Raw genomic sequence first — 20,773 nt, 5'->3', positions numbered from 1 at the left:
CCTGAGTGTCAAGAATTGTAATGAGTAACAGATTTGCTATGCAAACACCTATGTGGTACCAAATGGGTGCCTGCTGGGTATCAGACTGGGATTGCCTGGTACATTTTGGAAACCCATTTTACAAATACCTTACAGAACTAAAGTCTCTTTGTCCCATGAAAAAATAATAGGTTAAATGTCTTATTAATCAACCCTTGGCTGTTCATGTTCAGCATGTTGCTCCTTCCAAGCACACTACATGACTGGGCCCCACAACAGGGATGCATTCAGTAAGAAAAGTTCTTTCATCCTTCTTGTAACCCTGACTCATTTATTAAAATGCATTTCTGGCTGAGTGCACAATGACATATTTCTAGTCTTAAGAACATTTAAAATCAAAACTACTTAAGGTATTTGAAGGATCTGGTTTTCCTTACTTTGTAAATATGAGTAACCAAACTAACATGGTTTTTGCTTCCTTAATCTTGTATACTGAATGCCAATTTTTAGGATTTAGACTTAATGGTTCCTTGGTCCATAATTAGGGCTTTATTTTATTGCCATGTTTTTAAGGCACTCTGATTCATTGTATCATCAAAAACAATTACAGAGATGAGTTCAACAAGAGTCACTGGTACTAAAAATATGTTATTGGTCAGGACTGCTCTAACAATACCTGTGCTGAGTAATTTAGTGCTCTCCTTAATAGACACTGACTTCCAGTAAAAAATCTTTCAGTTTCATCACCATTGTCATGATGGTTGGGGCATTCTTACCCTGGTTCCACTCAGTCAAGCTTCATGATATGAATGTTCTTGTTTTCATTCAAAGTAAACAAGTCTGAACAGTATTTATTTTTTTTACTGTATCTTGAATTTGTTTATCTTTGATGCTCCAGCAACAGGAAGTTACACTGGTTTCAGATCTGTGTCTACAGAACAAAGGTGGAAAAACAGGCTTTGAAAAGTGTAAGGAGAAGAACTCTGACACATTTGTGAGTCTAGATCAAATGTCCAAGGCAGCAGGGAAGGAAATTAAAACGACAGTGGCTTGGGAGAAGGCAGAAGAAAGAGTCAAAGAGGAGCAGAGGGAATGAGAGGAGATGGAGACAAGATGCAACACCTCTGTGTGTACCTTTGAAGGTGTCAGTGCACTGTTTTTACAGGAGTCAGCCCAGTTTTTTGCCAGAACCACAAAGCAGCCAGCCTTCCAGTCATAGTGTACACATCACATGTTCCAGAACATTTCTACAACCTGAAAGTGCAAATTACTGGGGAGTTACAGAGGAATGCAAGGATGGGTATGTGGTACTGAGCAGGAAGGCAGCTGCATCACCACAAGCCCTACCTCAATATAAAGCCAGGACAGTGCTGGCACTTCAGCTGTTGAAATGCAGCTGTGTGCAGGTCTGGGCTCTTCAGCAGCGTCCTCAAACTTTGCTCCTTTTGAATTAACAGATAACATAGGCAATATGAAACTTTATTACCAGTGACACTGCAAAATCAGATGACAGATTATACCAACATATTAACAGTGATACCTCACTGAAATTAATGGCAGTATTTCTCAGGGAACTAGCTTGGCTCTGCATTTCAGGAGCTCTCCTTTCCAGCATCAAGCTCTGCCCTCCTTTTTTAGAAAAGCTGAGCAGCTGTCTGCAAAAGTCTCCTGGCCCAGCCTCACCTGCCCTAGCACAACCAAACCCCTGTTGGAGAACAAAATCTGCAATTTGTATCAGAAGAGCTTATTCTTTACTGGAACTACAGAAGCTGAGGGGCAAGTCTTGCCATGGCAGTTTACAAAACTGTTACCACCTAATCCTTTGCCCACTGCTGGCACCAGGGAACAGCTGGTAAAGGGAGAGAGCCATGAACAGTCAGACTGAGCCTGACATGCAGCCAAGCCATGACGCTGATACTTCCTTCTGCTGGAGGTGGTTACCTGGCAGAGGTGACACGTTCAGCTTGGGAGATGACTTACAAACCATGGCACAGCTGCCAGCAGATCCTGTCTGCATCAGTCCTACCACAAAAGATGTTGACACTGAGTATGGTTTATTTGTCTAAACCCGTGCATGGCTTTGGTGTGCCTCTACTAATCACTTTTGTTGAGGGCTGGGACTGTTCAAAATCCCCCTGTAAACAAGATATTAGATTAGAAAAATAGCATAAATAGAATTCTAATAATAATAATATTCTCCTAATTCATGCCCTGTTTGCATTGTACAAGGCAACGCCACGTTCGCCTTACAGAAATAAGCTTGACATGATCCCTTCACTCAGTGAAATAACCCTTGCTTGGCAAAGTTAGGTTTGAGTAGGTAAGATTAGGGCACAGAGACGGGAACCCGCCAGCCAGTTTCTCTCTGCCAAACAGTCTGGCCACTGTAACCCCGATTTGGAGTGGAGTTAATAATCCCACGTGCAGGTTTATGTGACAGCAAAGCCACGGCGTTTTCTGTGCTCTCCTGTGCCACGCCGGGATGGACCCCACGGGCGGGTGGGTGAAGTCACCCGGGTCAGTCCGTGCCGAATCCGTCGCAGAAAGGCTCCCACAGCTCCCACACCGGGAAGAGGAAGCGTGCTGCCACCGCCAAGCCCTCCTCTCTGCTGAACGAGCTGAGACAATGGCGATTAAACCGCTGTCCCCAGCAGCGCCCCGGGGCTGCTCCATCCCCTGCGAGGCCGCGGGACGAGCTGCAGCCGGGCCCCGGGCACCGCCAGCCCCGGCCCCGCCGCGGCCGCTGCCTCCCACTGCTGCCCGGAGCCCCGGCCCGGCCGGGCCACCCTCGGGAGCCAGGCCGCGGCTCCCGCTCCCACCAGGGCGCTCCTCCAGCCCCATTCCCCGCTCCCACCGCGGCGCTCCTCCGGCCCCGTTCCGCGGTGCCCCGGCCCCACCTCGCAGCGGCGATGCCGCGGAAGCCCGCGCCGGGCCGGGCCGGCTCCTCCCGCGCTCGGCGGCGGGGCCGGGCCGCGGTGGGCGGGCCGGGGCGGGGGCTGCGCGGAGCCAGGGCCGGTTAAAGCGGCCGCCGCCCGCCCGGCCCCGCGCTCAGCTCGCCCGGCGCCCGCCGTCCTGCGCGCCGCGGCCGCGCGCTCGCCAATGCGGGCCCGGAGCCCGGCCCGAGCCGCCCCCGGAGCCGCCCGTAGCCCCCCGGCCCGACCCCCAGCCCCGGACCCATGCGGCGGTTCCGGAGGTGAGATCGCCGCGACCCCCGGCGGGGATGGGATCCTCTTTCCTGCCCGGGGCGCTCCCCGCGGGATGGAATCCCTGGGCGGGGTGAGGGGTGGATGGGGGAGCCGAGGTTTTCTCTCCGGTGCCGGGTGGGGAGGGCATCGAGGTCCCGGGGGCGCGAGTGGGCGGGGGTGAGGAGGGTCTTTTGTTTGTGTTTGTTTGTTCATCGCCGCTGTTCAGTGGGTGAGGGTTCGCGCATCCGGCCCTGTGTCACAGCCGCGCATCGCGGCGCTCCCGCGGTGCCCGACCTGTGGCTCCTGGGCCGGGCTGGGTCAGCGCCCGCCGGCCCCGTGTGGCCCCGCGGGGCCATGGAGCTCCTTGTTCTGCTGCCTTCGAGGGCGCATTGAGTATCATGGAATCGCAGAATGCTCCGGGTTGGAAGCGCCTTAAAGCTCATCTCGTTCCAGCTCTATGCCATGGGCAGGGATACCTTGCATTAGACCAGGTTCCTCCAAGCCCTGTCCAATTTGGGCTTGTGTGCTTCCAGGGACGGGACAGCCGCAGCTTTTCTCTGACAGGGCCTCAGCACCCTCACAGGGAAGAATTACTTCCTAGTATCCAATCTAAATCAATGCTTTTTTAGCTTGAAAATCAGCCTTCATTCAGCTTTAAGATGCTGCTCATGTTCACGGGGAGGTTGATCGGGTAACTGCAATCGTGGTTCTTGGATAAGCATCTGTGGGCTTGGGTTCCTCATTGTGCCCGTGCCAGGCCAGTAACTGTTGATGGACAGCCCGTCCTGGGTGAGGCCGGTTGCACAGGGCTTCCCTGGCCAGCTACCTGCCATGGGCCTGCCTTGCTCTCCTTTCACCAACTTGCTCCAAGAACTGAAACCTAAGTATTAAAAGAGAAATAAAACTGAAAGAGAATAATATTAATGCGGTTGGACGCTGTTTCTGTGCTAGCCCACACCTCGGCTGGCTGGTCCCTTGCCCCTGAGCTCAGATGTGCTGCAGCACCTGGGGTGACTTGTGATTGCTGCCCACTCTTTGCTTGAATTGCAGCCTTTCATACTTGCCAGGAGGCTGGGGAGGCTTTGGGGAGGTCAGTGGGATGCACAGACACTTTTTTCCATGACACAATATATGTGTGATAGCAGAGTTGTTTGTGGGTTCTCAGAGTATTGCAGATTTCCTTTTATCTTTAGTATCGTGCTGTAAGTACGTGAACCTTCACACAGCGTGGGATTTCACTGATATTTCCAAATAAGGGAACTGCTTCTGCACTGATCTGAATTATTTCTGTGCCTCAGATGTTGAGAGATAGTAAAGATTATGTGAGCAGTTACAAACCACAGCTAGATACTGTCAAATCCAGGAAGGAAGGTGCCTGCTGTGGAGGAAGATGGGTCTACTTTTAACTGAATTAATTTGGTCAAAGCCAAATTTGGTCCAAGCAAGCTTTTAATAAATCCTTTTGTTTCTCTTCAAAATCTAATCTGAATGGTCATCAGATCTGTTCTGACCTGCTGTATTTTTTGTTTTGTTTTCCTCTTGAAAACAAAGAGCTTAGGTAACATCCTAGGTACTGAAGCATATATTTAGATAATGAAGCAATTTTTAACCCCATTTGATTTATGCTCCTGCCGGTTTTGTGGAGTTACGCCCACGTTGTTGCAGTTTCTCATATGCTGTTATTTGTGGCTTATTAGGTCTAAATGGCTTCTCTTGCTGCTGGAAAGCACAAAGAAAGAAAGGCACAAAAAGAGGGAATGTGCTTTTAAGCTGGTGAAAGGAAGTATGAGGTCTTTTGAGCTGAATAAAGGAAAAATGCTTCCTGAAAAGACTAAAAAATTCAGATATTTGAGGCCATTATCGGTGCTTGCTGTTTTTACTGACAATTTGCTTTATGCTTAAAACAATAATTCATTCAGCAGATGGGAATCATCAATAGGGCAAGATTTTATTTTCCCTTCTGCAGTCTGGGGTCTAAGCTTGTTGTAATGCCAGACAAATGTCATACAGATATGTGCAATGGATTTGGGGTTTTGTAATTTATTTTTCTAAGCTGGCTTTGCATGCAGAGACAAAGCATTAAGAGCCCTCGGACTTTCTTTCTGCTTTGTCTCTGAGATACTATCTTCTCTTAATTCTGGAATCTCTGGGAAACATACAGCATCTGTTCCTTGCAAATGAATAGGGGCTTGAGATTAGGGTCTGTCACACAGGATGGATCAGTCTGTATGTTTAGAATTTAAAATATTTAAAGTATTTCAAGATCAAAGATCAAGTAGCATGAAGGGAGGGGTGTGAGTTTCTTCCCTCTTGTTTTAAATTGCTGTATCTCTCTCTCAGTACCTTTTGTCTGCTTATATTGGGAGTATGTCCATCAAAAGTTGTTTGTTTGCTATGAAATTCTGAGTCTTGAACTTCCTTGGCCTTGAGCAGGTTCTGAGCATTGAGAATTTAAATTGTGAAAAGGAACTCACAGCTCAGTTCAGTGTGAAAGCATTCTGCTCTCCTGGCTGGCTACAAGCCTTTCTCAGTCTCTTAATTTCAGAAATTTCTTACTCTGGTATTGAAGGCATTAATATTTTATCTTGGATATCTTGGATTATCAATATCTTAAATGGACAAGTACTTGTGCATCCTTGTGGGATGTGCTGCATATCTTCTGATTAAATGATTCTGGTTTCACTAGATCTGCTAGTAAAAAGTACATTAGAGATTTGCTAGAGAATCAAAAAGGCTTCAATTAAAGACATTTCCTGTAAACTGTAGCCCAGTTCAGTGGGGCATTGTCAGTCTGTCCTGCATTTGATAATAACCTTAATGGCTGTGTTACAGAGAGCCTTTGTTTAGGAGTGAACAGCATCTGAATGCTCTTTACTGAGCTTCCACTTTTAGGAAGGTGAGATTATAATTCCCACAATTATCTTTTACAGAAGAGGCAAACGTGACCTGTAGATAGGAGGAAGAGCAATGTCCCTGTGCTGCTGTATTCACAAGGCAGGAAACAAACATCCATTGTTGGTGGTGGCATGGGGTTTGTTTGCTTATTTATTTATCTTTAAGAAAGAGCAGGGCTGTTTTGCCTCTAGAATGTGAATAAACAACCACATTCTTCTGCCTTTGTGTTGCAATATCATGTGTGTCTATAACTGCAGGAGTATATGACTGGCTTTAACTCTGTGTCAGAATAATTTTCCTGGTTTTGAGGAGAACATCAGTAAAATCACAGAGCAGCTCTTTTCAAAATCCACATCTGTTTCTTAAGACATTAAGCCTAAACTGTCAGGCTGGAAATGAAACGAACTCGTGAGAAGCTCTGGCTGGCATTTTTGCCCTTCCAGCCACGTCGTCAATGATCCTTCCTCTGAAGTTGTTCCTGATAACATTTATAAATAGTTAATGATCAAAAGGCAAGGAGGAATAATTCAAAGTTTGCTTTACTAAGACTGCTGCCTGTGAGTAGTGACCTGAGCAGATGTTCCCAGGGTGTGCAGCCTGTTGGATGGAGGCAATCCCTCTCAGAAGGGAGCGGTGCAGGTCTGTCAGGTGTGCAGCAGAGTTGGTGCTGGGGCATTGTGAGACCCATTTCTGTGAGGGAGAGGTAAAACTGAGCCCTTCCCCTCCTGCCAAAACACACCAGGGGTGTTGCGTTATTGGTGTAAACACTGAAGTGAAGGGGATGGGTGAGGTGGTGCTGATGCTGGAGCTCTGGTACAGAGGATTTGCATCATTCCTGTGCTGCCACAAACAAAACAGGGAAAAAGCCCAGCTCTGTGTGTAGGTAACAGAGCAAGGATAGGTTGGTTACTGTCGTTGTGTTCTGTTCTATAGCTAATAAATGTCTTTAAATTAGTGACAGTAAGAGGTCCTCATTTCTAAAGTGTTAGTGCATAATTCTAAAATCTAACATTACCTCTAGATCCAATGTGATTGCTTTAGAAAGATGCAGTGTATTTCCTACTGAAAAAAAGGGGGAAAAAATTAAAAGTAGGCTAATGTTGGATAATAGAAGATCCCATTAGGAGGCATCAATTATTTATAGATTTGTATATGATAATAGTATCGAACATAGAAATTTGGAGCACCAGAAATTATAAAGCTGCTGCAGAGTATAAAATTATTCCTTTTGGTTCTTCAGGTTTGAGTTTGACTTTTTAAATTTTTTTTTACTTCTTGTGAGACTTCCAAGGTACCACCACAGAGAAAAGCAATAATATTCTAGATGTGATAAGTGAAAAGTTTCCCATGACTTTGGATTTATGGAGTTGGACAAGGGCAGTCCAAGCCTGGCCACTCACTGAGCCAACAGATGCTTTTATTTTTAAACATTTTCCTGACTTGGAAGCAGAACTGAGCAAACTGAATGTTCCATCTTTAGAGGATACAGAGATGGTGTTCAGCAGCTGTTGAAGACATACAAGCACTGGCAATAAAGTAATTTTCTAAATATTCTGCAAGCCTTTGTGATGACAGTGTCATTGTCTTCTTGGAGAGGAGAACAAGGTGCCATTTCTCACTGACAAAAGAATTGCCATTTTTAACCATACATTAACTCCTGCAGGGTTATTAATGTGCTAACAACCATTTATGCTCTGTGTCTGTGAATTAAATCCACATTTTTCTTAGCCTTTGTATTAGTACCAATGAAACTGTTTCTTGAAATTGCCATGGTTTGGGGAGGGAGGGATCATGACACTCTTATTTTCCCAATGCTGCTACATTTTCATCTATCAGTTTAGAAAAAATGGTTCCCAAGTCACTTAATAAATCAGTCAAGAAAACCAAGTGAAATATTCCAGAAATCTGGTACTGCTTATGCCAACTGTAACATTTGGGTTGGATTTTATTTTTTTAGTTGTTTGTTTGTTTTCTCCTGTTTTGAGGTTGGGCAGTATTTTATAGATGTCATAAAAATAGGACTCATTTTGATTTAAACCAGGGAGACATGGGGAAGGACCAAAGTTTGTCTAACAAGCTTTTTGTATAAATCCAGGTAACAAAGCTGCTCTTGGTTCTGAGTATACAAACATGGTCTTTATTTCTTGTGAAGCTGTTCCTGGCTGCTTGGATACCTGACTGATTGTCAGTGCATAGTTTTAGAAAAATCTGGAGTAAACTGGAATTATTGGTGAAAGATAATCACTTTTGTAGGACACTCAGCAGTGCTGGGATAACAGACAGGAGCTGGAGAAATTCACAGCTTTCATTTGACTGTTGCATTTAGGTGTGTGCTGTCTTTTACAGGTGTTCCTGCAGAGATTTAAATTGTTGAGTTTCACAGGAAACAGCTCAAGTGTTTGGGTTTTTTAATATGCTTAAATGAAACGTTTGCATTGGCAAATTCTTCCAAAACTTTCTAGGGTTTCATCATATTCTATTCAGCTTGCATGGACTGCATTTGATGTGTTTGTTTGTTAGAATGTTTGAAAATTCTTAGATAAAAAGATGGAATGTCTATGGCAAACGTCTTGAAATGTTTCCTCTGACCATTAGAGTCTCCTTTCATCATGCCCATGTAGGAGATGTTTGGATCTCAGTTACAGACATAGGATTAAAAAATGAGCCACCTCATGCTCCAGAGATGCAAATACCGCTTGCTATAGGAGTCAAAAATCAGTGTTCAAGTGCTCCAAAATGGAATATTGCTGCAGGTTCAAGAACTTCTTAAAACAAGAAGCTATGATGACAGCTATGATGAACTCCATATTTCAAGAATAATTTGAGTTCTTGCCATGTAATTTAAATAGGAAATGTTTCATTCTTCCTCTGACCAAACTGTCAGAAAAGAGAGTGTCTGCTTTGTGAACTCCTGAATAAAGAGTTTATCATCCTGCATCAGGCAGTCACAGGAATTTATTTAACATGTGTGTCTGGTAAGAGACTTTACTTGGGAGAACTTGCAATTCAAATCACAGTTACTTTGAACATGTCTGTACTTAAAATTTTTAACACTACCAAGTTTGGAAGTATTCCTTCATTTCCTTCATGACACTCAGAGAGATGTTTTAGTAACTTTCCTGAAAGTATTCTTAATTATTCCACAGGTTCATGAACCACCCAGCCCCAGCCAACAGCCGCTACAAACCCACTTGCTATGAACATGCTGCTAACTGTTACACACATGCAGTAAGTACACTTCTGCCTTCTTTAACCAGATTTTCAATAAATTTTTGTCTGTTTGGATTGCTAAATGCTTACCTTTGCCTCGATGTGTTCATATCTACAGCCTCTCTCTGGTTTTGTGCATATAAGCATTAACTGTAACAGTCCAGAAAATTAGATGTTTGGTAATGTTCCAAATCTCTTAGAGCTTCAGACACTTCACAAGATTCATTTTCACCACTGTTACAGGTCTTTTAACTTGATATTTTCCCTCTGTTCCAGTCAAAGAATGCCTGCAGTAAAGGGGATATAGGCCACTACTAGTTAGCCTGCAAGGTGGATTTCCCAGGTCTGCCCTGACACAATATTGTGCAAATTGTAAACTGGAAGTAAAAGAAAGATTTATCCGTGTGAGAAATGGGAAGGCCTCATCAGACAGTCTGTGGGGCAACAAGAGCTGGAATGTTTTAATCAATCCTGATACCTACTGACTCTTCAAGAAATCTGCTGTTTTGCAAGAGACCCTGATAATGCTGACAGCCCTTCTGAAATTTCAAGCTTTCCTTATTTTTGTAATGTAAGGACTTATTCTAGAATTGAATATATGGTATTCACATAAAGAAGAACAAAAGCAGTCCCCTTTGATTTTTTTTTTTCTTTTAGTAATTAGGAAGTTTAATTTGCTGTCTGGCACTTTGAAAAGGACTTAAAAATGTGTTTGTTTGCTTTTTAAGATAGCATTTGCCCTTTTACAAAATCAGCTTGTGCGTCTCCTCAACCCCTCAGCTCCAAACATCTGAAGTATGTTTGACTTTGTCCTCAGTCTCTTATCTCCAGTGTGTCTGAGTGAGCTGCAGATAGGAAAGCTCAAAGTGGTGCCCAGGACTCTTCAGTTGTTAAGGAGCTCTGTTCTTAAGGATCCCTTGTGTGTATTTCATAAATAACCAACATACAGCTCCGTGATGCTGGTAAAAGCAGAATCACCTTGGTTTTGCATGTGGACATAAAGTTGACTGAAGCTTCTGTGTTCTTAAGCCAAAGGTCTCATGTACAGCATTATGTAAATATATGCTTGTTTGCCTAGGGAATGAAGCAACATTCTGTTAGTTAACACAAATACGTAGTTTATCTCATAATCCTTGTGCAAATCTTGTTTGCTCTGGCCAAAAAGTTAGATTTCAAAATATCTGGCAGATGTTGCTGTGCTCCTAAGCAATTTCAGCTTTCACCTAGTTGAAAACCAGTCAGTTTTACTCCTGCCTGTTAGCAGGACGTGACAGCCAGGGTGGATCAGTGTTTTCTGGTAGGCTGCAGTTTGTGCTGGAGCTCTCTGATTACTTTCTGAGCAATCTACCTGCTAAAACCTACAATAAACTGTTAAAACAAATATGCCATATTTTTTCATCAGTATTTAAAGTCTTGAAATGGGAGTCTAAGCTGGGAGAGCACAGAAAAGCTAGGGGGGATGTTTTCATCTCCGTTGTGTTGCAGACTTAGTAAATGTTAGATGGTCAAGTGGCTGAGTCTTTGCTGCTAGATTGCAATGCAAGTTTTCTATTAGACATTGATAATTCTATAGAACAGAATCCAACAATGGTTCTCCAATATATTTTTATTCCAAACTTTTATTCATAATTCAGGAAGCAGTCAACTTCTACTTTGAGTGTGGCTGTACTTCTCAATAGGTATCCCATCCCTGGTTTTGAACTTAAAAATTCACAGGTATCAGTTTATGGCAGCTGCTTAATAAAAAACAAACAAGCAACAAAAAAATAAGGATAAAGGAGGGTATAGAATCCCAGGTACAACCTTTTGGTACAAGACTTAAAAGGTAGTAAGGTATCTTCACATTTCTTACTGGTAAGGCTATTTTAAATGTCTTGGTTTTTTTTTTTTTTAGCTTTAAATGAAGCATTGACTTGCCTTCAGACACTGGGAGAGGAATGGCAGCAAAGTAGTTGAAAATAGACAGAAAAACTGTTCTCTGTGTTCAACAGGAAGGAAACAGTGCATGAGAAAAGCAGGGGTTGTGAGAATTGGAGGGGAGAGATGACTTTCATAACAAAGCTTTCTGGTGTATGTAAGGTTTATCAGACCTTGTTGTGTTAAAACCTCAGGATTTAGACATGCCTTGCTTTATACTACTTTAAATGTTTCTTTAACTGCCTTAAAAGGAGTAACTATTCTTAAAATTAGTTATAATCTGTATTCCAGGTTGGGTTAGTGAAGTGCATGGAAGAACAGAAGTAGTATAAATATTTAAAAAGTGAGACTTGGTGCATTTAGGCGGCCATTTGAGCAGGGAAGAAGGGGTGATCAAAATTTCAGAAGGACTCTTCTGATGAAAATGTCTCCATTCCCACTGATTGGTATAAGCAGTTTCTCTGTTCTCTGTGAGTTGCACAACCCAAGTTGTTTGTGGGCCTCTCACTCTGTTACTGGTCTCCTAAAATAAGGGGAAAATTGCAAAGTTGGGAGAGATGGTAACAGGAGTGCACTCATGGAGCTGGCAGCTGGGGATGGGCACAGCCCTTCATGGGTCCCTCCAAGTGTCACATTTTTTGGGGTCAGGGCTGGCAGCTTTATTGCTGTTTCTGCTGCCTTCCTTTCCAAAAAGGAAGTGCATGGACCATTTTTGTGCCCTCAGTGTTTCCCTCCCAGTGAGAGGCTCGTGAGATTGCAGCAGTGACACCAACACTGCTGCAGTGGCTCCTGCATGAAAAGTTGTTGCTGCCTGCATGATGTGCAAGGAGAATAACTTCATTTTCCAGGAATGTTAGATACAAAAGCAAAACTTCCAACAGGTTTTTAAAGCTGTCTGTGACAGAGATTATTTGGAGAAATATGGAAAGAATGCAGGTAAAATGCTGACCAGTGGAGCAGTATCCTAAGCAGCCCCAGACAGGTGGAAGGCACTGGGTGTTTTGCTGGAAGTTGGTAACCAGAGAGTGTCATTTCACTCAAGTGACCCTGATCAGGTTCACAGCTTATTGTGTCAGCCTCTTCCCTTGTGCCTTAAGGGTTTTTACTTGCTGTGACAGCAGGGTTTGTGGTAGTTGGTTTCCCAAAATGCACCACACAGAGATTGTGCTGAAAACTATTCTGACAGATTACCACCTGTAGATGTAAATGAACATATTTTAATCCTTTATCGTCCTCCTTATTGCAAAGAGCTTTTAACTTCATTCTCTTATTTTGTTCTGACATTTTTCTAGAAAGCTTAGGAAACTGTTGCCTTCTCTCCTGTTCTGCAGATCTTCCTTCCAGCCCCACTTCTGATGCAGCCAGGATTAATCACGGTGCTAAAATTAGTAAATTTGCACATCACAGCTCTGGGTTTGCTCACAGTACATTAAGTTACTGGGTTTGATGATATTCACTTGGAAGACTTGCACTCCATGATGAAATAAGCAAAGATTTTGTGACTTGTAGCTGAAGGTTTTTTTCAAGGAATATTGGCAACTAAGAAATGCTTTGTCATGCTGTAAAATGACACAGCACAATCCCACTCATTCTGTTAGTTCTGATTCTCTGACTGCTTTTTTGGTGAACTCCCCACCTTTTTAAAGAAGTGATTAATGGCTTTTCCATTCTGAAAACTGGAGATTAAAATGCAGCTCTTGTGCTTGTGATTTTTTTCAAATGAACGTGGGAAAATTTGCCTTTTTTTGTGAGCTGAAGTTTCATATTTCTTTTGTAAGATGGGTAAAGCCCATTGTACCATATATTACCTGTTATGACATTGCCATCTGAAGAACTTTAATGGAGTTGGCTGGAGCAGCAGTGTATCACTTCTGGAATTTGTATTTAATCCAGCTATTTTTGGCCATAAAAAAAAGAGTAATAAAACTTCTCTTGTTTTGTCTGACTGTTCCCATGGTGCCTACCAAGCATGGAGAGGAAAATGGTTCCAAAAAGAATACTTAGAGAAAACAATCAGTCCTTTTCATGGAATACAGTGCTCTTCCCTGTGAGAGATAGAATTGTTCTTTAAAGCAGGACAAGGCAAAAAGGGGATTAAAGTCTTCATTCATGTGCTGTACTCTTGATTCTGAAGGTGCAAATAAAGAGGTGATCATAGAGTTGCTTCTTTGTTTATACTGTATCACTTTGTACACAATAATTACTGGAACGAGTGATTGACACTGAATTTTGTTTTGGCCCATTTGAGCATCCCATGTCACAGCTTAGCTTGTGAAATATTTTTTGAGGAGATGAGTGAAAAGCTGGGGTCTCTGTAAGAAAGGTGGGTTATTCTGTGTATCTAAAGCCCAAAGAGGGCTCTTTTCCTGTGAAGTGGTCTCTGTCAGAGTCCCTGAGCAGCTCACGCCTAGGCTGTTACAGGGAATTAGTAGGAATTTGCTGTTTTACCTGGTATTTATAGGTATTTAATCTCTGAAACCTTTTAGTTCTCTGTCAAGTTTAGTCAAAACTGGAATTTGCACCAAAACTGGGAAGGAATCTGAGGGTGCAGTGGGACTGTACAGCTTAGAGCCATGGCTACACCTCCATTTCTGGGGCTGTGTGTCCTCCTGTCCCCTGCAAAAACGAAATGAAACAATTGTCACATCTCATCAGTTCCTGGCTGTGCCAGGGGCTCCAGCCACACTTCATTCACACTGTGTGTCATGTGTGGAGAGCAGGAGTGGCTGATCTCCTGAGCAGTGACACATTTCAACTTTCCCTGAATTTGGGGGCTATCCAGGATGTGTGCAGGAAATTTAGGGTTGATGATAAACGGGAAGCCAGGCTAGCAGACTGTTTCTGGCCTTAAAGTGCGCCAGGTCAACTTCCATAGCTCCATTACAAAGCTCAGGAAGTGTTTTCACCTCCAGTCCCAATGCTGTGAATGTATCAATGCCATGCTTTTAATTTCCATTTGGCACAAATACACTGAATTTTGCAAAACATAAGGAAATTGAATAGTAATGAAGCTACAGCTGATATACTTCAAAGTCAGAAGGAAATTGTTATTCTCAGATCCATTCATGTTATTGTTGTTCTCAGATCCATTCAGTTTGCTCTGCATCCTCTGCACTGAGCAGAACCTTGATTTCCTCTGGTTTGTAATTAGATAAAGGACAGATAGGTCAGGCTAGACTAGAACTCTGCAGTCTGAGCTATCAGACCTGTAATGCAAAGTGGCCAGATTTGTTTAAATATTGCTTGTTCCTGGCTTTATTGTTTAACATATGAGACTTGGGTTAAATGACCAAGAATTTAACCCTAAGGAGCTTATTTGCAATTCAAGGGAGCAAATTAGCATTTTAGACATGCTGTAGGGCCTGGAAGAGAATTTGTGCAGTGTTTGTAAAAATTAGAAGGCTGAATTGATAGTGGATGGAGATGGGTAGAAATAGCTGAGTCAGTGAGCTCTCTTCTTCAAATACTTGTTGGATTTAGGGTGTTTTTTTGGGTTTTTGTTTTTTTTTTTTTTTTGTTCTCCTTCTCGCTCTCTTCTTTTTGCCTTTTCCTGAAGGAGATAGAGGTACATCAGGTATTTTATTCTGGAAGGGAGTTTGGTTTTAAATGTATGCATTTAAAGCCTGCATCACTTCTTGGATGCTTCATGCAAGCATAATTTTATAATGATGTTTGAACAGGGCCTGTTTTGGAGGAAGTGAATTAGAAATGCTTTGAGAGGGAGGTGGGAAGGAAAACAGAGTTGGATATGCTGCATTAGAAGAACATCTTTGTGCATTAAAAATCTATTCATGAGAGAAGTTTGCAGCTAATTTATTAATGGTAGCTTAAACCCAAGTTCTGCAAAACTATTGCTTAATTCTTGCAACTGTACTTTGCTAAATGCTTTGTTTTTTCATTTGGGATTTGAGTTTATTTTGGTCTATCTTGTGCTCTGTGTCTATGCACAAGATGTGGCTTAAATTGAAGCCTTGCGTAAGATCAATTTCGTTTTAAAACATGAAGCTGAATGTGAAAATAAAACCTGCTAATATTTAGAAAATTAGACAAAAGAATTTGCTGTCATGGCTAGAGGAGTTGGTAACCCTCCCTGGTACCATGGGGGGAGAAATTTAGTAAAACCAGACATAGGTTTATGCCTGAGACATTGATGAATTTCTGGTGCTGTCGTGTCAACTTAAAACTAAATGACAAAACTCTGGCTGGGGCTGAGCTCTCTGCCTGCTGGTGCTGCTCTGTGGGTGGCACCACGGCACAAAGCTGACAATGTCCTTTTGTTGTGGCAGCTCCTGATCGTCCCTGCCATCGTGGGCAGCGCCCTCCTGCACCGGCTCTCGGACGACCGCTGGGAGAAGATCACGGCATGGATGTACGGCGTGGGGCTCTGCGCCCTCTTCATCGTCTCCACCGTCTTCCACATCGTCTCCTGGAAGAAGAGTCACCTAAGGTAGCAGCAGAGAGTGCTGCCCTTCCTTGTTTGCCCTTTGTGCTTCTCAGTCAAACCAATTTTGCAGCAGGTCGGAGTGGTACTTTGTACTGAACCATGGTAAAAACACCTGTGAGATTCGCGTTCTCTGAACCTGAGAGAAGCAGAGAAAAGAACGATCAAAACAAATCTTACCACTCGCCGTGCCTGTGTTGTGCCAAAGTAGAATGCAATATGGAGGTTGTTTGCCCAAAGTGATGGTGTTTTGTTTCCTTGGCCTGTCAGGGCCAGGTGTGTGTGTGTGTGTCAGGACTGTCAGCTGACAGCCACGGGATTCTGGGTGCTTGTGCAGATTCAGTTTAATACAATGCAATAGAATATAGAATAATATAGTATAATAAAGTAATTAATTAACCTTCTGATATCAGTGGGGTCAGATGCATAATTTCTCCCTGCCACAGGGGTTGCCTTGGTTCCTATAAACACCCTTGATTTTTTTGGAAGGAATAGTGAACCAAGGTCATGTACCAGTGAACTTGAGTGTCTGCTGCCTTGTCACAAAGAAAATGTGTTTTGGTAGGCCTTACTGGCTCTTAATCCAGAAGCAGAATGAGAAAAACATAATGTAGGTGGTTGATGGATAATATCTGATTGCAGATGTGAAGACACTGTGTGGGACTGTGGCATGCTCAAGTGCTTTGAGGAGCACAGCTTTTGCCATTGCCCAGCTAACCAGCAGGAAACCTCCTTGGGACCAAGGCAGCAATAGCAGAACTGACATGGGATTTATTATTTTAATTTTATTTTATTTATCCATCCCTTGTAAGACTCCCTAAATAATTCTGGGCCACAAATTGGATATAGCCAGTAGTCAGTAAATAGTAACAGTGTCTGGATTAGGCAGGGATGCAAGGTGGGGGTGGAGAAGGGGAGAGGGCTGGAGAAGTGCTCAGCTCTTACGTGTCTCAGTTCCTCCACATGGTTGTAAGCGGGATGGAGGTGATGGTATTTTCCCCAGAGTAATTCCAAAGCATGTCAGGAAAGTGAGGTGATGCAAAAATCTTCCCAAAATGTGTCATGGTGACCTGTTCTGTCTCTCTGTCCCTAGGACAATGGAGCATTGCTTTCACATGTGTGACAGAATGATGATCTATGTCTTCATTGCATCATCCTACGCACCATGGTAAGAAATGGGCACCACAGCTGCAGAACCAAAGCTTTTCCAAAGTAAGGAGTTCATCATTGCAGTTTTCCAAAATCTATTCATGGCTTCTTGGATGCAACTGAGCACATTATGTGTTGTGACAGACATTGCAATGTCATCTCCTGGGCCTTGCTGAGCAGAAAGTGATGCTAGGAAACATCAGAAAGTAGTTTATTTATACTCCACATACCTCAGTTCATGCTTTCCAGCCATCAATGCAAGCACCTTCTGCCTTCCTGTGGGTAGAATGTCCCAGTGTTTGTTCCCTCATCATTCTGTAGTTAAAGCTCTGAGTATTTATTTGTTTTTATTAAACCCCACTGCCATTGTGTTAGTTTACTCATCACTTTTGTCTCTTGGAACCTTTATGCCTCCAGGTTAAATCTCCGTGAGCTGGGACCTCTGGCATCTCACATGAGATGGTTTATCTGGCTGATGGCTGCTGGAGGAACCCTTTATGTATTTCTCTACCATGAAAAGTAAGAATTTTTCTTTGCATTTAACTTTAAACTGAAAATTATCATCAGAGAACAGGACCAATCTTTTTTTGTTTTGGAAATGAGCTACCAAGGTTCTCATCAAACATGAAAATTTAAGTTGCCTCAGTGTTTTATTCTCACTGGTACTTACTGCAAGTGAAAGTGTCTGGGCAGTATTTAGGGAAGGTATTGCCTGCAACTCTACAATGCAGAGATAAATGCTAGTTTTAATTTTGTCATAAAACACTATAACCTATCTATCTGCATGAAAGCTTTTTGTGTAATGATACAATACCAACAGATAATTTAAAATATTCATTTTTGCTGTTGAAGGAAATGTTCACCCTTTTGTACACCACCTTAAATTGCTCAAATCATTCCTTTTTAGGCATAAGATCGTTGAACTCTTTTTCTATTTAGCGATGGGATTTTCTCCTGCTCTGGTAGTGACATCCATGGTAAGGAATGTGACTATTAACAGTGCAAACAAACAAAACTTGCCTTTTATAACCAGCTTAAATTCCAGTGCAGCTCTTTCCTCTGCAGAGATGTTCATTTTAGTACACTATACTTATAAATGTTCTTGGCAGAGCAACCAAATACAACCTGTCATAGTTTGGATTTATAGTTCACATTTCAGTGAAATGCTGCCTTGTTTTGTTCAATCTGGGCTGCATTGTGTAGATAAAGAGAGCCTGGGTTTCTTGGTGCATCTGAAAAGCATCCTACTCCAAACTGTTTTATAGTTACACATTTTAAATAATGTTGATTAACCATCTCTGCTGCTAATATAAATGTGACACATTTTCAGGTTAGTGCCTTAACTGGCTGTGTCAAAGTCTTGCTGGGAGGAGCTGCATTAAACTCACACTTCACAGAGTAATGTGGTTTTCTTTGTCTCCATGATTGTCTGTTCTGCTGATGAAGCAAACCATCAATCTTGTTTTAGTTCTTGCGTTGTCCCAGTATAAGTTCTCTAGTGCTATGGGGACATGGTATATGAGCACATTATTGTGCATTTCACAAAGTGTAATATAAATACACTGCATTTCTCACTCGTCCATCTGTCCCAACCAAACATTTTCAGAGTTGTCACAGGCAGCTCCCTTTGCCTGGGGGAGGAAAGCTCTGTGTATTCTGTCCATAAATACTCTTTGCCCCCTTTACACCCTGACCTGTGCTTGTTCCCTGGCAGAGCAACACGGAGGGGCTGCAGGAGGTGGCCTGGGGAGGTTTGATCTATTGCCTGGGCGTGGTGTTCTTCAAGAGTGATGGAGTGATCCCCTTTGCCCACGCCATCTGGCACCTCTTCGTGGCCACAGCAGCTGCTGTCCATTACTATGCCATTTGGAAGTACCTTTACAGAAGTCCTGCAGACATCATCCGTCACTTATGAGATCTTACAAAAAAAAAGAAAATAATTAATCTGCACTTGGCCTCTGTAGCAGTATTATTTGACTTAAAGAATTGGGGGGAATTGGAAAAATTGCACAGCAAAACTGCACTGACTTTGGTAGTTCTGTGAACACAATTACTGTGAACTGATGTTTGTGTCCTGCCATTTCCCATCACATGGCAAGTGCTGTAAATAACCAAGATACTGTACTGCAGTAACCAAGAGTCCATTCCACGTTAGCAGAACTGGCTACCTGATGTTTACAAACAAATTTTGTATGCTAGTTTAATTTTACAGTTTTTAACTATGTGAATTTTTCTAAATTAGTGATTCTAATAGTGAAGTCAGTGCAATAGTGGAAATGTAATGCTCTTGACATGAAATTGGTTTCTATCACCTTTCCACGAGTCATTTCTTAAACATGAATCAGAGACAACTAATCTACTTTTACCACCCATTATCTTGGTATAATGTGACTTTTATAGAAACTTTTCTGTGTTTTTTGTAAACTTTAAAAGTACATTTATTGAACTGAAGACACACAACTGTCATCTATGCAGTTATTCATGTTGCAAACTCTTGCAAGAAATGGTTACATTCCACACCCTGTTCCGAGGAGCAAACATTGTACCTCTTCTGAAGTTTGTGTTGCAGCTGTAATTGTAATAACCACTTTTACAAACTAAAACCTAAATGTGATCCTGCCGAGTTCTAACATGGCAGCATTCTGCTCATTTCCAGTACCACTGAACCAGACTTTAAGCTGGCTTTCTTTGTGATGAAGAGCTGAGGTGATTTTTCTCCTCCAAGTTCCCAGCTTGTCCCCATGCTGCCCAGGGTGGGGGCTGATGGGGAATGTCCCCCATCCCCGCCAGGGCCCCTCATTTCCCCAGCCCCTGTACACACACACACACACGTGGCACTGAGACCTGGGGTTCCAAAGGGGCTTAAACTGACTGGGCCCACCAGGTTTGGTGGGCTGGTTCTGCTGGGAAACCCAGGTGGAAGCAGCAGGCAGAGCAGTGCTGAGCTCCTGAGCTCAGGGACCGTCACAGGCACAGCTGGGAGGATGTGGTAAGTGTCACTTGTCATCTGGGGCTTCACACAGAGCCTGGCTGGGCTTTGTCACTGTCTGTCTGTCCAGGAAATCCAGCTGTGGTAGCAAGGCATGGTTGTAGGATGTGCTCAGGTGACCAGTGTAGAAGAGTCATTGTAATCCTGTTTGTCCAATAATTGTATCCTGTCCCACTACGTAATGAATGTCTTATATTAAGATTGACTTTATCCTTTTTCTAATTTAGTCAGTTTTACATGTCAGTATTTAAAAACAAAACCAAAATGTGTTGCCTTTTTCAGATTTTGTTCTGGATATTGCCTGTCTGCAAACAATAAATAGCAAGATAGGGATGTTTCAAAGGTCCTGTTTCACTCAGATTTGCCAGAGGGCCACAGTTTTACAATATTAACATTTGTATAGGGAATTTACCAGAGGGACAAACTTTAAATTCAAGACATTGAAGAATTGCTCTGTGGTGGTAGCAGGTGATCAGAGAGGTGGCAGCACCACAGCAAACTCAAACTGCCCCAAAAGAGAGCAAAGGGAACAGCTGGGCAGGTGATTCTACCACAACAGTCTTGCAGATCTGGATGCCTCAGTTTTTTAACATTGTGTCTATTTTAATATTTTCCACTTTTTGTGAGTCCATATATTTTGTTGAAATGCAGTACTGCTAAAACCACTAAAATACATGTAAAGGTTTTTTGTAGTCAAAAGTTAAACTATTGCTTGAATATGTTTGTTTTAATTTTAAGTTAATTTTTCATGGCATTTGCTTTTCGGAGTGTTTGAAATGGTTTTTAAAAAGTTTCAATTCGCCAAAAACATTTTGAATTACTGTATTCTAGTCAATATGATATTGAATGTACTAGACTAACAATAAACATTTGGTGCAATTTGGAAACTCTCGTTTTCCTGGTGGTTATTTTTTTCCCTCTCCATCATTTGGGCAGGGCAGTCAGAGACTGACACTGTGGCCACTCCTGACAAAAGGGATCCTGAGTTGAACCTTAGGACCCTCATGT

At 42.7% G+C, this 20,773-nt stretch overlaps 1 protein-coding gene across 3 annotated transcripts in view; it reads left to right on the top strand.

The window, feature by feature from the left end:
- The window catches only part of MMD (monocyte to macrophage differentiation associated), a 39,683-nt gene extending 20,921 nt beyond the window's left edge, over positions 1–18,762 (top strand). Inside the window, exons 1-7 of one of the 3 annotated variants that reach the window (XM_074554774.1) lie at positions 3,002–3,172; positions 9,206–9,287; positions 15,473–15,633; positions 16,721–16,795; positions 17,194–17,295; positions 17,684–17,753; positions 18,491–18,762. In XM_074554774.1, coding sequence (XP_074410875.1) covers positions 3,156–3,172; positions 9,206–9,287; positions 15,473–15,633; positions 16,721–16,795; positions 17,194–17,295; positions 17,684–17,753; positions 18,491–18,691 — 708 coding nt within the window. In that variant the 5' untranslated portion in view covers positions 3,002–3,155 and the 3' untranslated portion in view covers positions 18,692–18,762. Of the gene's footprint in view, positions 1–3,001; positions 3,173–9,205; positions 9,288–15,472; positions 15,634–16,720; positions 16,796–17,193; positions 17,296–17,683; positions 17,754–18,464 lie in introns of those variants that run through there. The other 2 variants (XM_074554775.1, XM_074554773.1) reach the window with 2 other exon arrangements.
- The last annotated feature ends 2,011 nt before the right edge of the window (positions 18,763–20,773 follow it).

Source organism: Zonotrichia albicollis, chromosome 19, assembly GCF_047830755.1.
Source record: "Zonotrichia albicollis isolate bZonAlb1 chromosome 19, bZonAlb1.hap1, whole genome shotgun sequence".
In the NCBI taxonomy this organism is placed as follows: Eukaryota; Metazoa; Chordata; class Aves; order Passeriformes; family Passerellidae; genus Zonotrichia; species Zonotrichia albicollis.
Note: the sequence above shows the minus strand (reverse complement) of the source record. Positions and strands in the feature narration are given on the sequence as shown.